The 21,928-nt window shown below is 27.9% G+C and overlaps 1 protein-coding gene across 3 annotated transcripts; it reads right to left on the reverse strand.

The window, feature by feature from the left end:
• Nucleotides 1-6,442: 6,442 nt before the first annotated feature.
• LOC132933979 (NFX1-type zinc finger-containing protein 1-like) lies at nucleotides 6,443-21,502 on the reverse strand. Of its 3 annotated transcripts, none has more exons than XM_061000256.1 (15): nucleotides 21,383-21,502; nucleotides 14,065-16,933; nucleotides 13,922-14,005; nucleotides 13,592-13,863; nucleotides 13,376-13,519; nucleotides 11,800-12,067; nucleotides 11,534-11,735; nucleotides 11,307-11,454; nucleotides 11,074-11,226; nucleotides 10,733-10,993; nucleotides 10,440-10,677; nucleotides 8,509-8,674; nucleotides 8,333-8,444; nucleotides 8,037-8,254; nucleotides 6,443-7,730 (listed from the first exon to the last, which is right to left on the reverse strand). In XM_061000256.1, exons 2-15 carry the CDS (start codon nucleotides 16,883-16,885, stop codon nucleotides 6,659-6,661), a joined length of 6,159 nt encoding a protein of 2,052 aa, XP_060856239.1. In that variant the 5' UTR covers nucleotides 16,886-16,933; nucleotides 21,383-21,502; the 3' UTR covers nucleotides 6,443-6,658. The 3 variants fall into 3 exon arrangements, with proteins under 3 accessions (XP_060856239.1, XP_060856240.1, XP_060856237.1); XM_061000257.1 differs by having other exon boundaries at nucleotides 21,388-21,493; XM_061000254.1 differs by lacking the exon at nucleotides 21,383-21,502 and adding an exon at nucleotides 20,496-21,243.
• Between the last annotated feature and the right edge of the window lie 426 nt (nucleotides 21,503-21,928).

Below are 21,928 nucleotides of genomic sequence, written 5' to 3' on the forward strand. Positions count from 1 at the left end.
AAAGAAATTCGTTCCGTTCCTTGTTCCTTAAAAAAAAAGAATTTGTTCCTTTGTTGTTCATTTGGAAAATGAACGAGTTTCTTTTTTAGTTCCAAATAAAATAAAAATTCTTATTTAATCATTAAGGTTTTTTTTCATATTCATACTTCTTTATATTTTAATTATATAATACCTATTATATGTACCCACTTGTGGGTACATATTTTAGAATTCTATTTTCAGATTTTCTTCAAAATTAAATTGTTGGCCGATGTATGTCGACTGTATATCGTTTATTGTTATAAATAATTATATTTTATATACAGGTACTCATTTCTATATAAATTATAACTTATAACTTATGAGAAATATTAATTAAGTGACTAATGACTAATGACTAATGATTAACGTCGATACTAGATAACGACCCCTAATAGGCAATATACATACAGAAAAAAAGATAAAGAAATAAAAGGTAATATCTACGTATAAAAATGTAAGTATATAGTCAATGAATAAGATGTAATGCAACTCAATAAGGTGCAACTCAGCCACTCAGGCACCTTGGTTGGTAATATGACTGCGTCGGATCGCGGACAATATGCAACGTATGATGTGGTCGTGGTGTCAAAGTAAATAATTCATTCTCTTCTGGCAGTGGTATAGGGATTAGGCACATAAGAATTTTATTATTTTCACTAATAAGTAGGTAATATTGGCCAATTTATTACTAATCTAACATAGTCATAACTAGAAATTTTTAAGTAAGCCGGGAAGTTCTAAATTATGTAGTAATGACATAAAGATTGCACAATTTTATTTTATAAATATTTTGCAAAATAATTATTATATATTTTTTAAAAAACATATTGATAATTTTATATAAGGTATTTAGTGTTATATATTACGATCAGTCTTGTTTAAGAATAATTTTCAAATGTATTCAGAATAGTATTTGAATAATTGGTGTCATTTGTTATTTATACTTTAAATATGTATTGGAATTTCGAATACTGTCTTTCAAAAGTATTTGAATATAAATACAAATACATTTTAAAGGTATTCAAAATACTTCACAAGTAGTGTTTTATAGTATATTAAAATGATTTTACGTTTATCACAAATGTATAATTAAAATTATTAATAAATATTTAAATCAAATAATTTATAAATACATTATTTAATTGGTTAAAGAATTTCAGAAGCCACATACTTATTTGTAAAGTTAAACTTCAGCAAGGTAGATATGAATTTTAGGTATTGTGTAATCTGCGTATTTCATGAAATAAAACTCTTAGAAGCATTATAAAATATTATTTTAAGACCAATTTTCAAAATTGTGAAATACGAAACAAAAATATTGTATGTTGAAATATGGTGGTAAAAAAAAAGTATTTTGAAAGTATTTAAAATGAACTGTTAAAAAGACAAAAAGTAATTGAAATACAATAAAAAAGTATTTAAATACAAGGCGTATTCGAATACTAAACAATAAGACTACTTACGACGAATCGTCATCAAAGCAAGTCCTGACAATCTAGTATTTCCTTGTTGATTCCTCAAAAACATTTTTAATTAACCTATAGGTACCTAAATTGTTGAAAATTCCTGTAAATAGATAAAATACAATCGATTTTTAAAGAATAGAACGACGTACCATCGGGTATCTACGTATGTATAACTCTGCATTGATGGTTATCAGCAACTATACAATTTAAATTCCAATTTTCATAATTCATATTATAGACTATCAAAAAACGAAAAAACTCAGTTACCAATGACGTCAAAAGTATGGTTATGTAATATAGTATAAATACAAAGCTGCAGTATGCATAAAATGTTTTAATTGAACCTGATAAATTTCAGTATGGCCATACGCCACTGCAGAGCCTTAAGGAATATTTGTTTGTTTTAAATATATCCGCATAACCCATTCCCTCGTTAACCTGTTCAAGCGAGGGGAATGAATGACAGACTATTAATCATTGAACAAAATTACAAAATGTGTTATTATTAAGTTGTTTGTAAATTTAACCAGGACTTGATGTATTTTAGAAAAGATGATAAAAACACCCTATAATTACTAATTTTGAACCAAAAACATTACACGCCGCTAATGCTTTTTCTAAACTAACATGTAAATACATGAGGGCGGGGAACTAATTTTGCTTAAAAGTATTTAACATATTTCATATTGTTTAGTATTGCTGAAATATGTTCTAAAAACGATTTTGAAAAAAGTTATAAAACCAAAATAGTTCAAATAAAACAAAAACGAAAAAAGGTTGGTAAGTGGATGTCGCTCTGCTGTACAGTAGGTACAAGTGGGTCACTGTAATGGATGGTGTTAAATTTGAATTCAATGATATAATATCATTGTATAAGAAAAACGATTCTGAGCAAAAACGGTCAGTCAGCCTATGATATTAACAAGTTTATTTGATGATATTATTGTGAATAAAGTAATTTATATATAACCTATTTACGTGGAGCCTTGTCTTAAATTTTCAATCCTTAGCCATAAAAGTTAAACATTTTATATATTTTTAACTACAAAATAATTAATAAATTATAAATTTGATAAATGTTGTCAAAATTTGAACTTTAAATGCTTATAAAAAAAATTGTGCCTATGTATTTTTAATATTTTTCAACTGCTATTAGAACGATATATCAGGAGCCTTATATTTTCACGCTTTTTTACCCAACAAATAAAATGTTATTGATATTTATAGAAAAAAAAACTAAAAAAAGGTGGATAAGTGGATGTCGCTCTGCTGTACAGTAGGTTACAAGTGGGTCACTGTAATGGATGGTGTTAAATTTGAATTCAATGATATAATATCACTTCCAGTGATTTTTTTTATCATAAATAATTATAGGTACACTTTCTATAAATGTGTGTGAGAGTGTAAGTGATTTAAATAACTGTCGTCTATCAACAATAGGCAATGGAAATTGATAAGCTACAGAGACTATAAGTAGGTAGGTTGTAGGTATGTACTAAGTAAAAGGCAATACCTACCTGAATCAAGTTTGGTATAATACTACCTAGTGGCTAATACCTAATATAATAATTATTTAAATTCACCTTTCTCTAGAAAGTCATAAATAACCGCCACTGGACTAAGTAGATACAAAAACTTTTTTTATAATTATATTCCACGACTCCAATTAGTGCAGACTTTTACAGTAAGTATTAGTGATTTGCATATTATAATATACATATAGTATAATCACAAATCACTATTCGGTACAGTGGGCGGGCGTGGGGAGGGCTATATATTATAATAGGTAGGTTATGTATCTGAATAGGACCAAAAATAATTCAACCTAAAAAAAACTTTAAAAAAATTAAATAGGTTAGGTACCTATAATCTGTGGAGTACAGTATTTTTGCACCCAAAATTATTTTGAATGATAAATATTTCATACAAAAATTAATTGAACAGAAAATAATAATGTACCTATATATACCTGAATAACCTTGATCAGCATTCGGCAAGTATATATATTGTATATTATGCCAGTCTATAGTATCTTATTCTAATAATTTTTTAGCCAACAATCTATGCGATGGTATTCAGACAAAATCTAAATGATGAACAAAATTACAATAATTATGAATGATGACAGCACTTTTTTCATTCATTTTTACTGGGAATGAGGAAAATTGAAAAAAATCAGAAACCTGTTAAAAAACCTTAGAAAAATTAGGTAATTACATAAATATTTAAATTTAATTATATTTTAAAATAAATAATTTGAATTTTTATTCTCTTAAAGTTTATTCTTGGATGCATTTGTTCAAATAGATAGTACACATTATATAGGATAGGTATACCTATCATAAGTTATAATGTAGTGCCTAAATATAATTTTATATATTGTACAATAATTCCGTTTTTTCTCTCATATTTAGACTCTTGACAATATTTAGACTAGGTACTATAGTATACTATTATATTTGTCAACTTATTTCTAAATATTTTCTTAGGTTACAGATAAAATACGAGATATGCTATCGAAGTGTCAATTCATTTTTTTTTTTGATATTCGAAGAACCGATAGGTTAGGTTAGGCCCGAGCTGCAGTGAATGTTTCGTAGTTTGTTAGCTTTGTATACCCATGGCCTATGCGTTAAGTAAAACAGTAATTTATTTATTTCTAATTATTGCTCAAATCATGTCGAAAGTACGATCATCTAAGTCTAGAAACGCTTTAAAATATGTTTCATTCATATACTTCAATATGTAGGTAATAAAATAATAAACGTCAGTAAGACATAGAAACTCATAATAAATTATTTTAATTAATACAATTATACATTTTACAGTATAATATTTTAATCACACATCCACACCTTTTTCTTATGTTAGGACTTAGGGATTTTAAAAAATCTAACACCGATTGGCGATTTTGTATTTGTACATAGATTTTGTAGATGCAGTATTTCTATATTTGTATATAGTACATACTTATTCTGTAGACGTTTTTCTACAGTATGAGTTTATCCTAGTTTTTTACTACAACTCGTATCTTCTACTGAATCTTAAGCTAATATTGCTTTACCTGAGGACATTTCCATTTTAATATTTCTAATGAATTTCCAAATAGTTGGTTGCTTATATCCACATAGTTTTGCATCAATTATTTCATCCTTTGGTCACATACTACCATTATTCCGTATTCGTCGAGGTATTCGTTCAGTGCCCCCCCCCCCCCCCCCCCAAACTAAAGTAGTTTTATAAACATTCTATGAGGAAGGTGAAAATATTGGACATTTGGCATTTACATAACAAGAACCATCGAAATAAGTTAAAATATTTTCTGTATCTGGTGGCATTATATCTTTAAGACATGCTATTCCGCGTCCAGTACTTTATCCAGAGGTAGGAAAGCTAAACATTAAATCATGCCGCAATATTTTTGAAAATGTCCATCTTTTTTGTATATTGCCGACCAACCAAGTTTTTAAACTTTTCTATAGGCCAATTAAAATACTAATGATAAAATACAAAGTAGGTACAACTGAAGAAATGTATCTACAAGCATAATAGTATTTCAGTAAATTTTTCACGACTTTTCACTTAACTTTTTTTCCGCAGACCGTAAGTAAGGCATACGTAGCTGTCGACCTTATATAACTTACCTACTTGACAGTATACTAACCTATATATACATTATAGATGAAGATTCTGTTTTTAGTAGATATTATATATTTGTTTAATTGTTTGTTACCTACGTTTTAATTTTCTTATATTATGGTGATTACTATTTTTTTATTTATTAGGTACCTAAGTATTATTATTTTGATTATTTCACTATTTAATTTGAGAGCGACGGCCGCAGATTTAAAAGATCAATTTGTGCAAAAACCTATTAGGGTAACATATATCGAGAAGGGCATTGCATAACTCTCCCCTCACCATTATAATTTCAATGGAAAACAACATTAATTAGCAAGAATGCAGGTATAAATTAAGTATGAATGTATTTGTAGAATTGAATAAATATTTAATTTGTAAAAGTCACTGTAGACTGTAGTACTGTAGTAGGTATTATACAATATAGTTAAATAATACCTACTTATTTGTATCATTGGGTATAGGTATAAATCATATTACTCGTAATTCTATAATATGAATCAGCATTCGTATTTTTTTTTTTACTCATAATTAAGCAGATATTTATTTAAATAATTATAAAATTATTACATGTATGTATAAATAATTAACTGTGGTTGGTCTAACATGTGAGTTATACCGTATGCTATCCTAGTAAAAGAGTGATGTACCTACAGTCGTACAGATAAACCGATTTACTGTAGGAACACAACTGTATCAAAACTTTTATGAACATAAAATAATGTACTTTTAATAGTAAAGGTAAAATAATTAAATATGGTTGGTACTTAAATAGTACTTACTAATAAAAGTTTAGTCACAAGTTAATAAGGAATTTCACTTGCTTTATGAATTGTTCTAAACAAGACGACTACCTAACAAATATTTCTACTTTGTTGGTAGCATAATATATTTTATTAAAATCAGTAGACCATTTATGTTAATAAATATCAATGTAGTTAATTATTTTTCTATTGGTATTATTATTATTACTTTTTTAAAAATAAAATAAAATAATTTATATATAAATCTTTCATATGCATGTGTGTGTGTGTGTGGTGTGGTTGTGGGTAGGAGGTTATAAACAATTTACAAGGGCGTAAATATGTTAAATGGTTAGGAGCGCTGATGAACTTTGCTACGGCTCTGTTTGGAATAATTGATTACTTAGTAATTACTGATGTTGAAAAATATTATATGTGCTCTATATACCCATGTGTACATCCATCCAATATATACCATTATAAATTAACAGTTAACAGTACACAGTACACAGTACAGTAGGTCATTTTCATAATGATCTCTTAATGTTTATAATGATGTAAAAACAAGAATAATTATTGGATGTCTAAATATATTATATCAAAAGTGAAGTAGTCAGAAATATGCATTAAATTATTAGATTTACAATGCCCAATTAAATTTCCATTAAAATATTATATTATTTTAAAAACAACAACATAATATAAAAAATATAGTAATCAACATTTTAAGTTTGTATAATATAAACTGTTAGAATCATATTTTTGATTAAATAATTTTCCTTACAATAATCAAGTCCACATGAGACGACTAGCACCATCCATTTCTGATGCAACTGTTACACCTGAAGCATGTTGGTGGTTTTGACCACCAATCGGCACTTTACATTCAGGACAAGTAGCTTGCTCCATCGGCCCTCCACATTCAGTAATAATATAAATGTGACCATTTGGACATTTACACCAATGACCCTGACCTCTATAACCATCTAGGAAACTGGTGGACATTGCGCCGTGTATCATCTTTCTCTCTTCATCGGTGATGATTGCCAGACCATCAAATTTTTCTCCGATTAACTCTGATATCTTTTCTATATCTTTGTCTCTATCAGCAGTGTATATTTTACAAGACATTAACAGAGCTTCCATATTTCCTATTAAGTCTTTTAATTCATTTGTATAAGAATTTTGCATCCCATTGCCATATGCCATCTTAAATTTTGTAGTGCACATAGTCTCGAATAAGCTTATTATCCTAGCACCTCTTGCAACTTCCATATTTATATCATATTTCTGCTGGTTAGATAATTGTCTAGAATGAGTAAAAGCAACTTCAAGTAACCACTTAAAGTGGTCAGTGATGATTTGTTTCTTTTGAACATCATCAATACTTTCAATTCTTTTTTTAAACTTTGAAGTAGTTTCAAACAAATCAACGACAAAATTTAAAGATTCTATATCTTTTGTGGGTAAATAGACGTTTCCTCCTCGTTTCTTTCCTTTAAACTTCAATGAAGCTATTATAGGCTTGCAAAATGCATCCCATAGATGTTTGATATTATCATCTCCATGATTTTGATTACCAATATAATTTGAAACAAAATTATTATTTAACTTGTTTAGTGTTTCAACTATTTTTTTCTTGCCACTTTTAATAGCATCTAGTTCTCCATTCTTTTTTGTTTTTATTATTGAAATGTCCTCAATTATAACTTTTACTTGGTTCATGAAACGTTGGGTTCTTAAAATGGGTGTCTTACATAATGGACACTCTTTCAAACATATTTCTGTATTGTTAAGGTTCATCCAATTAGATAAAGCATTTGATTCGATTGTGTGTTTACAGTCTTCCAAGTAAACAAACCTAAGACAGAAAATTACATAAAAATTAAATAATTTACACAAAAATCACAGCTAATGCATAAAGTTTGTTTAATTCTATGACATTATATATACATTAATTTTTGTCACAATGTATAATGATGTACCTAACCCTTGTCTGTTATAACAAAGTAATATCAAAACTTCAACAAAAACATACAAATGAATTGTTACATTTTATTTTCATATTTACTGGCAATATTAAAATAAATTTCTTAGATAAGTATGAAAAAAGAAAAGAAAATTTACAAAATGCACATTTATAGTAATTCTATCTAATTAAATTTACCTTGCATCTGGTTCGTCTTCATCACCAAAAATTATTGTTGTAACTTCTTCTTGTTGACAAATGCGACATAAAGGAGGACACGGTTCACCACAAAAACCTATACATTCATGCCCACATTTCAACTTTAATGTACAAGGCTCATAACAAGGTTTTCGATCACATATTTCATTACATTTTTTAGTGCATTTCAAATGAGGACACTCCCACTCACATTTTTCCTGTTAAAAAATTCAACAAATATAATAATAATTTATTTAAAAAAATGTATACATATTTTTCTTTTTATTGGTGATTACCATGCACGGTGCACATTCGTTACCACACACACGAGGACATTTAGAGTGGACACAAGAATAAATGCATTTCTGATTGCAAGGTGGACATCTTTCCTTACAGGGAAATTTACATCTGTAAAAATAATTAAACAGAAAATTATCAATTAATCCAGATTTTAATAAAAATATACACATACGTATGATTACAAGGGTTTATCTTGTTGCAAACCTCACTGCAAGGTACATGTAAACGACCTTGTTTACATTGTCCACATGTGCCCGAACAAATGTCACCGCAATTTAGTTTTTGTAGACATGGTTCACGGCATTTATCAAGAAGATATTGGCTGTCCAGTCTAAACTCTACAACATATTATTGATGTTTATTAATTGAATTTTCTATTTCATAACATAAGTATAACAAATATAATGTACAAATGTAACAATAAAAAATTATTAATAAAATCATTGATATCATTTTTGTTTTATAGATTTTCTAATAAGTAGATAGCACAGTTAATCAAAATTACCTAATATATACATATATATATATATAAATGTACAAACTGTATATCATAAGATATTATTTCTTAAAAAATAAGTAGAATAAAAAGTACTAAGTAGTTACATTATTTTTTAAAGTTAAAATGTATATTTGATATTATTATTTTTACTTCTCTGTTTTCTATCAAGGGATAAATAAACAAAGGAAGCCAATCAATAAGAATATTGAGGGTAGTGCTAATTCATTGCTACACAGGCAGTTAATAACATTTTTATTTGAATAAATGATAAATTACTACTATGCATTGTTCGATGAAATATAATATTATATTTTAGCACAACCGATGATAGTATTATAATATTAAATATTAAAAATTGATGACCAAGTTAAATTACAAATATTTTAGCAGATACTGGTTATCTATAAAAAGAACTTAATGATATGTTAACAGTTTAATTTTAAGGGATAAAATAAACTAAATATTATTAAGAGGATTTCAGCGCACTGTTTGTTTTCTTTCTCTGACCCACACCACGCAACATAACAAATTTTACGTTCATAATAATGATTATAATCATAATAATTTCTAAAATTATAGTGAAATCACCTCTTAAAAATTATAAGGTAGGATTATTGCATAGGGCATCTCAATGGCATTTTATTATGTGTTAATTTAAAGCGAGTTATGAGTATTTTAAGATGTACAAACAATTTACAATTTTAAAATACTCATAATTCCCTTTAAAATTAAAATATAATATTTTTTTTTTTGTCGGGTGGCATTACTGATTGCTCTCCCTTATCTGTTAGTCTTGCTATGTAAATATCATAAATCAAAATTACTTATTGTACAGATTTTGTATAGATAATAATTAAATATATTTTTAATAAAAATAAAAAAATAATTTTTTTTATGTAACCTTAAGTGTTATTTTGTGTTTGACACCGGTGTGATTAAAATTTTGATATACTTTCTAGTTTTTTCATAGTATCTAAAACTATTATTGTACATTTCGTAAAATTTGGTTTATACAGTAATAAGACGCGAAACGTGAACTCAATAATTTTACTTAATTATAATTTATAATGTGTACAATAACAAGATATATAAAATTTTAAACCACACCATCATCTTAAGCACACAAATATATTTGGGATAATGAAAAATAAAATTCTGAAATACTATCGTAAGTATAGCAAGAGTATTGGAGTTATAACCAACCTTTAGGTTGAAAAAAAAAATCGTAAGTTATTAAAATCATTATGTAAATCAAACTAGTTTTACACACAAAACATGGGCAACTGCTCACTTGTTACCTCTTATTCATAAACTTTCATGATCTCGTTGAATAATATTTTTTTAACTTCGGATTTTTACCAAAATGTTTTTTAACATTTTGACTACAATAATAAACCAATAAACTTATAATTTAAAAAAAATGTAAAAGGTAAGTTTGTACATGGTAATATTGTAATATTAAAAATTTAACAGCCATAATTTTTTATTAAAAAAATAACACATAATCAAAAATATCTAGATATATCTACAATTTTTAATAAAAATAAAATGTTTAAATAGTATAAAATATAAATGTATAATATTAAAAATATAAAATATATTACCTTTATCTTTATCACAACACAAGACACGAACTTTAGTATGACCACAAGCCAGTTTACTAGATTTTTGCACTACAATTTCCTCACATTCTTCAGGGATACATTCTTCTGCACATACATTTTTACATGTATGTCCACAAATTAATTTTCGATCACATTTATTTGTGCAATGTTTACGTTGTGGTACTATTTTACATTTCATTGTAATTGAGTGTCCACAGTCGGGTATCACTTTTTTTACCTGAAGAAAATTTAGAATAAACAAAACATATTGAACAAAGAGAAGTTTTACTTACTAGACTTTCACATGGATTACACGGTTTATAGCATTTATCTAGACACTTATGACCACATTTTGAAGGACGAATACATGGAAGATTACATTTAATCTCATTAGAATTTATTCCACAAGGAACATCGTTTTTTATGTGTCCACAAGGCAGAGTTTTCTTAATTTTAACAGTACATGATGAACAATCTTCATAACACATCTTTTGACATTTGTGATTCAAAGAGCATTTTTGATTAATATTTTCACAAGGTTTTAAGCAATTATACTGTGGATAAATTTTTATAATAATATAATTATTACTATATAATATTACAATATGAAACACATTCAAAAAACTAACACTACCTTTTCGTGATCTGGATCATCATTTTTATGACAATTGCGTTCACAAGCATGGCCACAATCTAACCGAATATAACATTTAAATGAACAACTTGGGTTTTTGTCATGACATTTTCTAATAATTTTATGTCCACATTCTTCTAGGGTGGATTCTACCTAAATTAAAAATTTTAAGGACATCTGTAATTAAAATAATACACTAGGAATGTTAAAAGTGCAATAGTAAAACTCCCAACCATTTCTTCACACGGAAAAGTATGAATATCAACAAAACATGGTAATGCTGATTGGTGACCACATGGTAACTCTTTCATCATAAGTACGGTGCACTTTCCACAATCCATATAACATTTTTTCATACATGGATGATTATAATCGCAGGAACTACGAAACACAAATATATTGGAAATTAATAAATGATTTTTTTTAAAAAAATGATAAATAAAATTGTTAAACATTTTACTTGTTACAAGGTTCCCTGCATTTCAATTCCAAATGTTCACGGTCATAGGAATGACATACACTTGAACAATAATGACCACATAATAACAATGATTTACATAACATGGTACAACCACCTTCCATAATTATATTGAAATCTTCACTCTTTGAAACCTTTGTCGTAATACCAGAATGTATGGCACATTCTAAAGTCAATTCATCACCTTGAAATATTATGAATAAAAATAAAAATGTTATCAACCAAAAACTAAATAAAAATATATTTACCATATGAACACTGATTTACTAATGTTTCTTTTATTTGTTTCCACAAATTACCAGAATTGTACAAATTGTCCATATTACCCATTATATAAAGTCCATATTTTGCTCTTGATAATGCAACACATATTCGGTTTTCAGTTTTTAAAAATCCCACATTTCCTTTTTCATTACTTCGAACTAGTGAAAGCAATATAATATCGCTTTCTTCACCCTGATAGTTATCGACAACTGTTATTTTCAAGCCATCTAATATGGGGTGTTTTTTCCGTAACTTAAAACATATTAAAATATTAATTATATCATACTTAAATATTTAACTATTTTAAATAAATAAAAATTTAATAATAATCTTCTTCTTACACTTCACCTTACACTTCCAACTATATGTGATCACCACATCCATAGGGCTAGATCTCCTGCCACTGGTACATACATCAGCTATTTTTTTATCACTTTCCATTTCATCTCTTTTTTGGTATTTCTCTCCCTCTCTTTTCTTTTAAACTCACTGCCTCTGAATCATCTATTCATATTGAAATTTTAAAGTGATACAATTTTCTAGATCTTGGGTTCCCCTCATAGATATTATTAAAGAATGGATAGGCAATGGCTATATTAATAATATAAAAGGAAGTGTGCCGTGATGGGGAAGAGAGAAAGGCTATTTTTATCATTGTCTCTCATTCTTGCAGAGGTTTTATCATAATATAATATATATGATTCTACATAAATTTATTTGTGATAAGACCCCTATATTTTCATGTTCGTTTCCCGTCTGATATGGACTAAATGGCCTATCCGTTCTATTTTATCTATGATTCCACTTATTTAGTCTTATCATATCTATAAGGCTCATTAATACCAGGATTAAATATATATGATTTAGGTATATCTTTAATCGTGATTAATACGAAAATACGTGTTCATGATATCAGTATTTTAAGTGTAATATTTGATTCTACTTTTTTAATAAATAATTAATACATACAATTAGTAAATTTTCTTAGATATTAGACTTTACTATTAAGAACTGTAAATACTAATACTATTGTTTTAAAAATTTTATTTACTTGTTTAAGCATTATAATATAATTTAGAATTCTGTTGTTTGGTCAACATACTTAAAATATAAAATTTCAATGTTAAGATAATGTTCAATCTCGTTTCCTTCACTTTATGGCCTTCAAATGTAAGATTACTTGAGTAACAGACAATACTACTAGTCTCAGAAATATTAAAAATCTACCTTTTTAGTCTCACTTGCATACTCCTGTCAACAAACACCAAATGCATCCTCCATACTTGATGCTATTTCTGATGTTTCCTCAAAATCACCATTCTTTTGTACAACCAATCCAGACTAATTCTAAGCCCTTTATTATAGAAGGCTGCTTTTCACTTTTCTAGTCTTTCATTAACTTGTTTTAGGCTTATATTACATAATTTACAAACACCATGGCACATCAACATCAATATAATAATAATACAAGCACAAATGAAATTCATAATATCATTTGTATTGTATATAAGACAAACAAAAATAGATTATCATACAAATTGAAAAAGTATGAAAACTTACTGAACGAATTAGAAATAATTGACCACTATAAGTTGTTAATATTGTCACTTGATTAGTTGTATATCCTTGTAAAATTAAATGCCTGGCAAACATAATTAAAAATCTAGCTTCATGATCATTACTTTTGCTTGAAATTTCCTCAACCTAAATACACAAAAATGTTGTACTAGGTAATTGAATTATATTGTGATGAAATATTATCATAATATAACATACTTCATTTTCATAAATATTATGGTTTAAGAAAAATATATCTTTGTTAACACCACGAATATGTTCTCTATTGTAGACAGATAAATGATTTTTCAATTCATTGTAGATTGACGGAGTTATAAGGGATGCTATTTCAGGGCGCATTCTATGCTGTTCACCCAATGTGTAACAAGGTACTTCATTATTGACCATACGTTCAAACAATGAAATATCAAAATTAAAATCTTTTGCCAATTTGTAAACTGCATTACTCGGACGAAGTTGTTTATGGTCACCTATAAAAGGAAAAATAAACACAACATTATTTTTCTAATAAGGTGAATAAATAAATACCTATCAATATTAGATGTTGACAATGTCTTGTTAGTGATGAAACAATGTGTGCCTCTAATACTTCAGCAGCTTCTTCAACTACAACTAAAAATGAAAATTAACTATTAAATTTGTATAAAGAAATTGAAAATCTTAATACATACCAATTGGTGACTCTAAGCCTTCTAGCATTATTCTATGTTTAGCAGCACCAGTAGTTGTTAGAGCTATAACATGCATCATGTTAAGAAGCTCTATATTTTCTAACTCTCTTAATTCTGAGTATTGCTTGTATACTTGAGTATACTTTTCTTCATAATTCATTATTTTTGGATCAAACATCTCTTTTGTTTCCCTTGCCCAACGAAAATATAAAGACCATCTTTGACCCATATTTAATCCATATAAATCATGAATTGGTTTTGGTAGTTCAATATCAATATCAACCAAATTCAACATATTTTCAAAATAATCATGTATCTTTTCCATTATACTGAAGTTAAATTTGGCTTCTTCACATGCATTGTAGAAATTTATATGTAAATTTGATAGATTCTCTAATCGTATATTCTCTTCAAGTAATTTCTTACAAGCATATTTTACATCATCTAAAACTAAACTATAAATAACAACATCTTTATGAACATAATCTAGATCTTGAAAATCGGGTTCATATTGCTTATCTTCATCGTCATCTTCATCCACTTCTTTTTTAATTTCCAATAATTTTTCGGAATGAAAAACCTTATCAATTAAATCATGGTGAATTCCATTTATAAACCCAATTGGGTCTGCACTAAAATAATCAGGATCTTGAAATAACCAAGAGAGAAGATCTGAAGAAGTTTTAAAAAAATCATGATATTGTTTAGGCATACCGTTTTTTAGTAACGATAACTCTAATATTCCAGCATTGTATGAAACAACTTCACTACATTTCTTAAAATATTTTATGTTATCCATAGTTGTTTTCACTTGATCTTGAACATTTCTTAGACCTTTATTAGTAGTAATAGATCTTTTGTACTTACGACATATATTTCTTAAGCTATATTGTTCGATTAATGGTGACTTGGATTGGCCCCCAATTCTTATAACTTTATTAGTGAAATTTAAGATTCCCTCCATGAACTGATCCAAAGCATGATTAGTATAGCATACAACTAATATTGGTTTTAAGAGACAATGATTTTTATATAAATTACTTATAATGGTTTCCATAATTTTTAATCCTATGAAAGTTTTACCAGTACCAGGCGGCCCTTGAATAACTGTAAATTCTTGAGTTAGTGCTGCTCTAAATGCTTTATATTGCATTCCATCAAGTTTTAGCTGTTCTTCAGTAGGCCATTCATATTTATTTAGTATATGGAATTTTTGTAAGTTGTCAATGGAATAGATTGGTTCAGGTAATGTGTCAATATAATATGGATAATCTATAGTATTACAAGCCGATATTATATATTTTTCCATTGGGAAATTATGACTATTAATATTTTTAAGGACTTCCATTGAGCATTTATAAGGCTCGAAAAATACTTCGCTCTCCACCATGGTAATAGATGCATTAAACAACGGTTTAGCATCTTCTAATAATTCCACAATCAAGATCCCCTTTTTTAATAGTTCAACTTTTCGCTCCAAAACAATACCCAAACAAAAAGTCTTAAAATTATTAGTAGAAAATAGCAACAAAGAACCATACATAAAACGTTTAGCCATGTCCCAGTTGATTTTTAATTTTTTATTTTTGTCAAAGGTTATCATATAACCATATTTATCGCGAACAAATTCACCTTTTTTTAGAAATTCAACATCACGATAAATACGAATATTATTAATTTTTTTTCGACGTTGAAGTTGATGATGATCATTTATTGATTCTTTATAAAATTGTATTCCTTCTCGAAGTGGAGCAATAAAATCTTCACGTAAAAGACGAAATTGAACATCCAAATAGTGTTCTACATTCTGATAAGCTCCTTTTGAGATATTAGGTCGTAAAAATGGTTCTCCATGTTCAAGATCAATTGCGGTTGGATATACTGTAAGTTCTCTAAAATTTTCAGGGGGAGGCATAATTTGAGCAATGTTTTCAATCATACATTTTTCTTTTAATTTTAATTCTTCTGTTACTTTGGTTTCATTCAGTTTTTGTAGGAGTTCATTCATTTCAACAATTGTAGTTTCATTTATTTTAATATGATTACAATAATTTTTAATACCAGATAAAGCAATGTTGCTACTTACAACTATCTCTTTCAATTTTTCTTCAGCTGTTTTCGGAAATAACGTAGTTATAGATTGAAAAACTACTAAACAATTTTCATAAAATGTATTCATATTGTTGCATCGATTTTTGTTTTTTTCTGTAGGTGTACTCAGTATATAGGTTTTTATGTGATTAAAAAATTGATTACATGTTAATTCTGTAAGTAAAAAAATTTTACTTTGCAATAATTCTGAAGAACAGACTTTAGCTGAAACTTTCATAAGCAAGAATATCCAATCTGGTTCTTTATTTTGTTTGAATAGATCTATGAATCCATTGGTTTTATTAGACATCACAAATACAATTTCGGAAGGATCCATATCACATAACTCTTCGAGGCGCTTGAATCCAAAAGTATACTTTAAAATTTTTGTTTCATTAGTGTCATTAGCCAAGTCTTGTTTTTGCTCAATTTTTTTTCCCCATCTTTCTTGCCTATTTTCTGAAGATTGGTTGAATTTCAATTGTTCTTGTCGATTTTCTGAATTAAATTTTGATGTCCACTGAGAATGTTTGTTAACTAAATTCTGTTTTTTTTTTTGTCGTTGTTCCTTTGTATTAGAACCACTTGAACGTGACTGTTCATTCTGGTGTTCGAGTGACTTAAAATCAAATTGGATATTTTCTGCATTAACTGATGGATTTGTTCTAGATCTTCTAGGGTGGTAAATTTGACCTTGGTCATTGTGGTTTGTGCGTCTTTTATTAGACATGATCTTATATTTTCAATCTACGGCTAGTCATGGACTTACATTTGTATCCTGTAAAAGTATTACATATATACTATAACAAATTATAGACTATAATAAATTTTATAACATTTTTTTTATGTATTAGTATGTATATTTTAGATTCTGAGCAGAGCAATGAATGTAATGATTGTACAATGTGTTTTTTTTATTTTTTGTGGCCGTGTACATGATAACTGATAAGTAGACGAGATAATTTTTTCTACTTTCAACTTCAGTATCCTTTCTGGTTGGAAAGTGAATCAGTTACGTGCATTCAGGAGGTCAACATTTAAAAATTCTTGGTAGTTTTCAAGTGCCGGGAAAAAAATAAAATTAAGGAAAACGGGAATTTTTATGCAAAATTGGTTTTCAACAAAAACAATGAGTTTTAGGTCACTTTAAAAAAAAATGACAGTAGATACATGAAATGTTCACTGAATGTTTAATATTAGCATTTTCTGTACTCCATACAATTTTCAAAATATTTTGACTCATGTTAACTTTTTTATAGTATATGGAATTTTTTGATTTTGATTAGTTTTTTAATTAATTCATATTAATAAAATTGTTTTGGCTCATTCGAAAAACTTAAAACCTAAAACAAGATTCCTCAAAACTCATAAGTTATTTTAATAGTAGTTAAAATATATTTATGATACATGGCCACAATTTTATTTTTATCAGCGTTTAAAGTTTATATTTTGATACAATTCATCAAAATCTTGAAAATTTGCAAATTATTTTGAAGTTAAAAATTTATAAAATATTCAATTTTAATAACTAAGGATAAAATATTTCAAAAAAGGTTTCTCTTAAAGGTTTTTCAATTTCAAATTTGATAAATAAATGTAGAGTAGGTTATGATTTTAGTTATTTTGTTGTAATTTAAAAATATTAATATTTTATGTAGACGCAATGACATTTTCAAATGTAATAATTTTGGCAATAATTAATTCATCCTACTATTGTCAATGTATATTATGTATAAAGTACAATATATTTAGTAATAAAGGCTGACTGTCTTTGTCAGAATCGTTTTTGTGTACAATGATTTTATATTATTGAATTCAAATTTAACTCTTCTGTTACAGTGATTCTTTAGACACTTAATGTACAACATATAGCATTAGCCACTTTTCTTACCTTATATTGATTTGTCATTTTTTTAAATTTATAGACCAATTTAATTTTTAATTAAACACTTACTGACTAACTTATAAAATTACTAATTGTTTAATATATTTAATAATTTTACAAAAGGTATAAATAACATTATAAATTGAAAAGAAAACTTATTTCCAATTTTGAACAAATTAAATCTTTATTACATGAATTGTATTTATACATTACACAGTAATATAGTATATCCATTGTAAGAAGTTTAAAAGAATTAAAACTATACTATTAAACTTGAACAGGTTTAATATGACAATGAAGTTAAACACGTGCATATGATATATGACCTACACCTATTAATCAGATTAACTTAAGTTCTAAAAAAAAATAAAAAGGTGGGCAAGTGGGTACCGCTCTGCTGTACATTAGGTGTTGTGTGAGTCACTGTAATGGATGTGCTAAGGGGCCTGCACGTGACTTCTTTTTATTAAGACTAAACACTTCTTTCAAGGCACATTGGACTTGGATTTCCAAAATCATAGAAAACAATCTTACATTAATTTGTTTTGTTCTAAGCAACAAAATTAAAAATAAAAGTTGCTAGTATTTTTGAGAATAAAATACTTTTGCTGATTATACCAACATTTAGTGGTTTTTTCAAAATATTCAGCACAATGAAAGATTGAAAGATATATAACATTCTTATAATGCAATTAAAAGCTTAATATAAAAGACTTCAAAATTATGTGTAATTGTTCATATTCCGAGTCCAAAATTACCAGTCTATAACAAAATTAATACCTTCATATTTTAAAATTTCGTTCAGCAACATTATTACCTATCTATATATTATTCTATAGCAGTATAATCTTCAATATTCAATATTATTTATTTGTACCTCTATGAAAAAATATTTTATTATTTTTAAATTTGTGGTAATAAATATTCATATAAATCATGAACTAAATAATCTAATTTTTTTTTCATTCGGTGTGTAATAACATAAAGAAGTTTCTGGTGAAATCAGAACTAACTTATATTTTTAGTTTGGAAGAAATAGGTTAAATAAGCAACAAAACACCAAAATGTACAGATAAAAGTAATGTATTTTATTCATAAATATATTTATAGTTGATATATGATTATTAAATTTTTGTTTTTAATAAATAACTATGAAAGTAAATTGCTTAGACGGATATGTGTGGAGATGCCTAGAATATTCCAAGAATTTAGGTAAATCAAAATAAAAGTAAATTTCAAAACTTTATTAAATATTATGTTTCTTATAACAATAATTTGACATTATAATCGTTCTATTAATTTCACCATGTTTCCCAGCTCTCCCTTTCAAGAATTTTTTTTTAAATTCCTTATGGCCTTCTAAAAAAATTAACTATTTTTCCAAATGTAAAATTTGCTGTCTATGTAATCCATAGGGAAAGATATATTTTTCCACAAGTTGCACTTCTATTTATATATACGATTGTGAGTTTTACATATTCATGGACAAAAAGTGTATTTTTATCGTTCCTTTCCTATTGTGGAATATTTTGTTAGCAGGTAAGTTATACGAACCACAAAAATACGACAATGATGGGCTCGATGTATCTGATGACGAGGATATTGATTTAATATAAAATACATTACCTACACCTGTACATTTTGATTTTTTGTTGCTTATTATTTTAACCTATTTCTTTCAAACCAAAAAATAAAAGTTAGTTCTGATTTCACCAAAAACTTTTGTGTTAATACACTCAGAATGAAAAAAAGAAAGGAATAGGATACGCCGAATAGGATACGCCTCGCACAGCTGATGCGGTGAAAAACGAGTCGCAAAATGCCGTGTACGAAAACATCGACCGGCCGCTATCACAGAATAATACTGTGGCCATATTGTCGAGCTGTATACACAATACACTATACAGTAGACGCCAACGCTTAACGGTATAGGTACCTACTATGGCACATAAACTGCAAATTTGGTATCGACACAGATATAATAACTAATATTATAGATATCTGTGCGAATCGCTGAATCGCGTACAGCCAATAACGTTGCGGCGGAATAGAAAATCGGAGCGCGATCGCGAAAGGGACGACACCGGCGGAACATAACCAAAAATTCTGAATACACCCAAGCCATGATTGCGTGATGTTCGCAAGACCGACCGCGAGTTACGTCCCACCATTCATCAACAATGAATGTAGCCCGATCAAACAGGATTAAAATGACACATAGAGCGTATAATCATTAATAATTTAAGTGTTATATTTTTACTACTCAAAAGCACGGCCTAAGATATTATTATAGATATTATCTTAGTCCGTGCGTAAAAGACAAAAAATCATGTAGTCGTCTTTTCCAGATTAGACCATTGAGGGTAAATACTAAATAGTAGGTATTATAACTAAATATCTATTATACAATATAATTATGACAATCGCATCATAAACTATAAATTAAAGTACTTACTGTTTTGTAAATAGAGAGCGTTACCGTTGTGCAACACGTAGGTAATAAGCGATTTATTATAGAACAGAATAAAACCCAATATTCGATAGCACACCGGACGGCAGACCGCTGACGGACAACGGAATAATTAAATGACGGATAGGCGTCACTCAGCGTCAGGCGGTAAACACCATGATAAACACAATTTACCATTGAATTATGGTTATTATCTTAGATCATATACAATTGTATATAATTTATACAAGGATATTATATTATTATAGTATAACTACTATAGTTGTTATCTATCCCAGTGTGATCATATACAATAATTAATGTATATATCTGTGCCCTGTGGGTTTACACTATAGAAGTATAATATAATATAGTATACGACATACGTCTATGGTTTACACGTCGTCTTAACATAATTACATCAGCGTCTGGGAGTTGGACTATATAGTATATACTATAATGCTATGGAGCACGATGTAGAGAAGTGCTATGGAGGAAGCAGTTGGGTTGTCGGAATTCGGCATTCCACCGTAGATATGAATATATATAATAATATCAGAACATGGACCTCGCAGATAGGTGTCCCTCCATACCACCGACTTCTATTAAATTGTCCTATGTCCTATGATACTGCACTGTACTATACATAGACATAATAGAATATCATTAATATGTTTCCATGGTACTATCATATTTATCTATTCTATGGTACTATAGTCTATAATACTACTATATATTATAGAAATATGTGCTCCATACAGGACTGCTGCCTGCGCCTGCCACAGGTTGGTTAATGGTTGCCCATTTTACCAACATTGTTGGAGGTAAAAATGTTAGGTGTAGCGTTTTACTTCAGAACCTATTAATATTATATACAAATCTAAGCATCAAACCTCACTGTTTGCACCAAAGAACACAGTAGAAGCGGCAGGCGGCGGCTGCTGCAGCTATCAAAATACAACTGTTGTTCCATAATCCATGACAAAATAAATAGGTATGCTATCAACTTTGTGATACGCAACTGTGTGTTCTCCCACCACAAAAATTTCCGACATCCGTTCTCCGATATTATATATTATTATTATTATTATTATTATTTCTGCTGGTGAGAACGGCTTACGTCACAGTTCTTGTCGAAGTGCGGGAGGGGTGCACGTTTTCGACCAATATTAGTTACGTTGATTAGTTACATTGATTTTATTTATTTTGTCATGTGTTGTTCAGTGTTCACTGAAAAATATTTCCGTTGAACTTGAATGTCTTGAATCACGATTTAAGATAGTACTATCTAACTATTCTAACTTGAATCCACCGTTGTCCGTTATCACTTTTCTCGTGGTAGTCGTGATAAATGATAATGAATGATAGTAAAAATTTTTATTTAAGTATGAATAAATTAGTTTTAATTTTGTTTATGCTAACTTACTAATTATTACTAA

This window comes from Metopolophium dirhodum, chromosome 1, assembly GCF_019925205.1.
Source record: "Metopolophium dirhodum isolate CAU chromosome 1, ASM1992520v1, whole genome shotgun sequence".
Lineage (NCBI taxonomy): Eukaryota > Metazoa > Arthropoda > Insecta > Hemiptera > Aphididae > Metopolophium > Metopolophium dirhodum.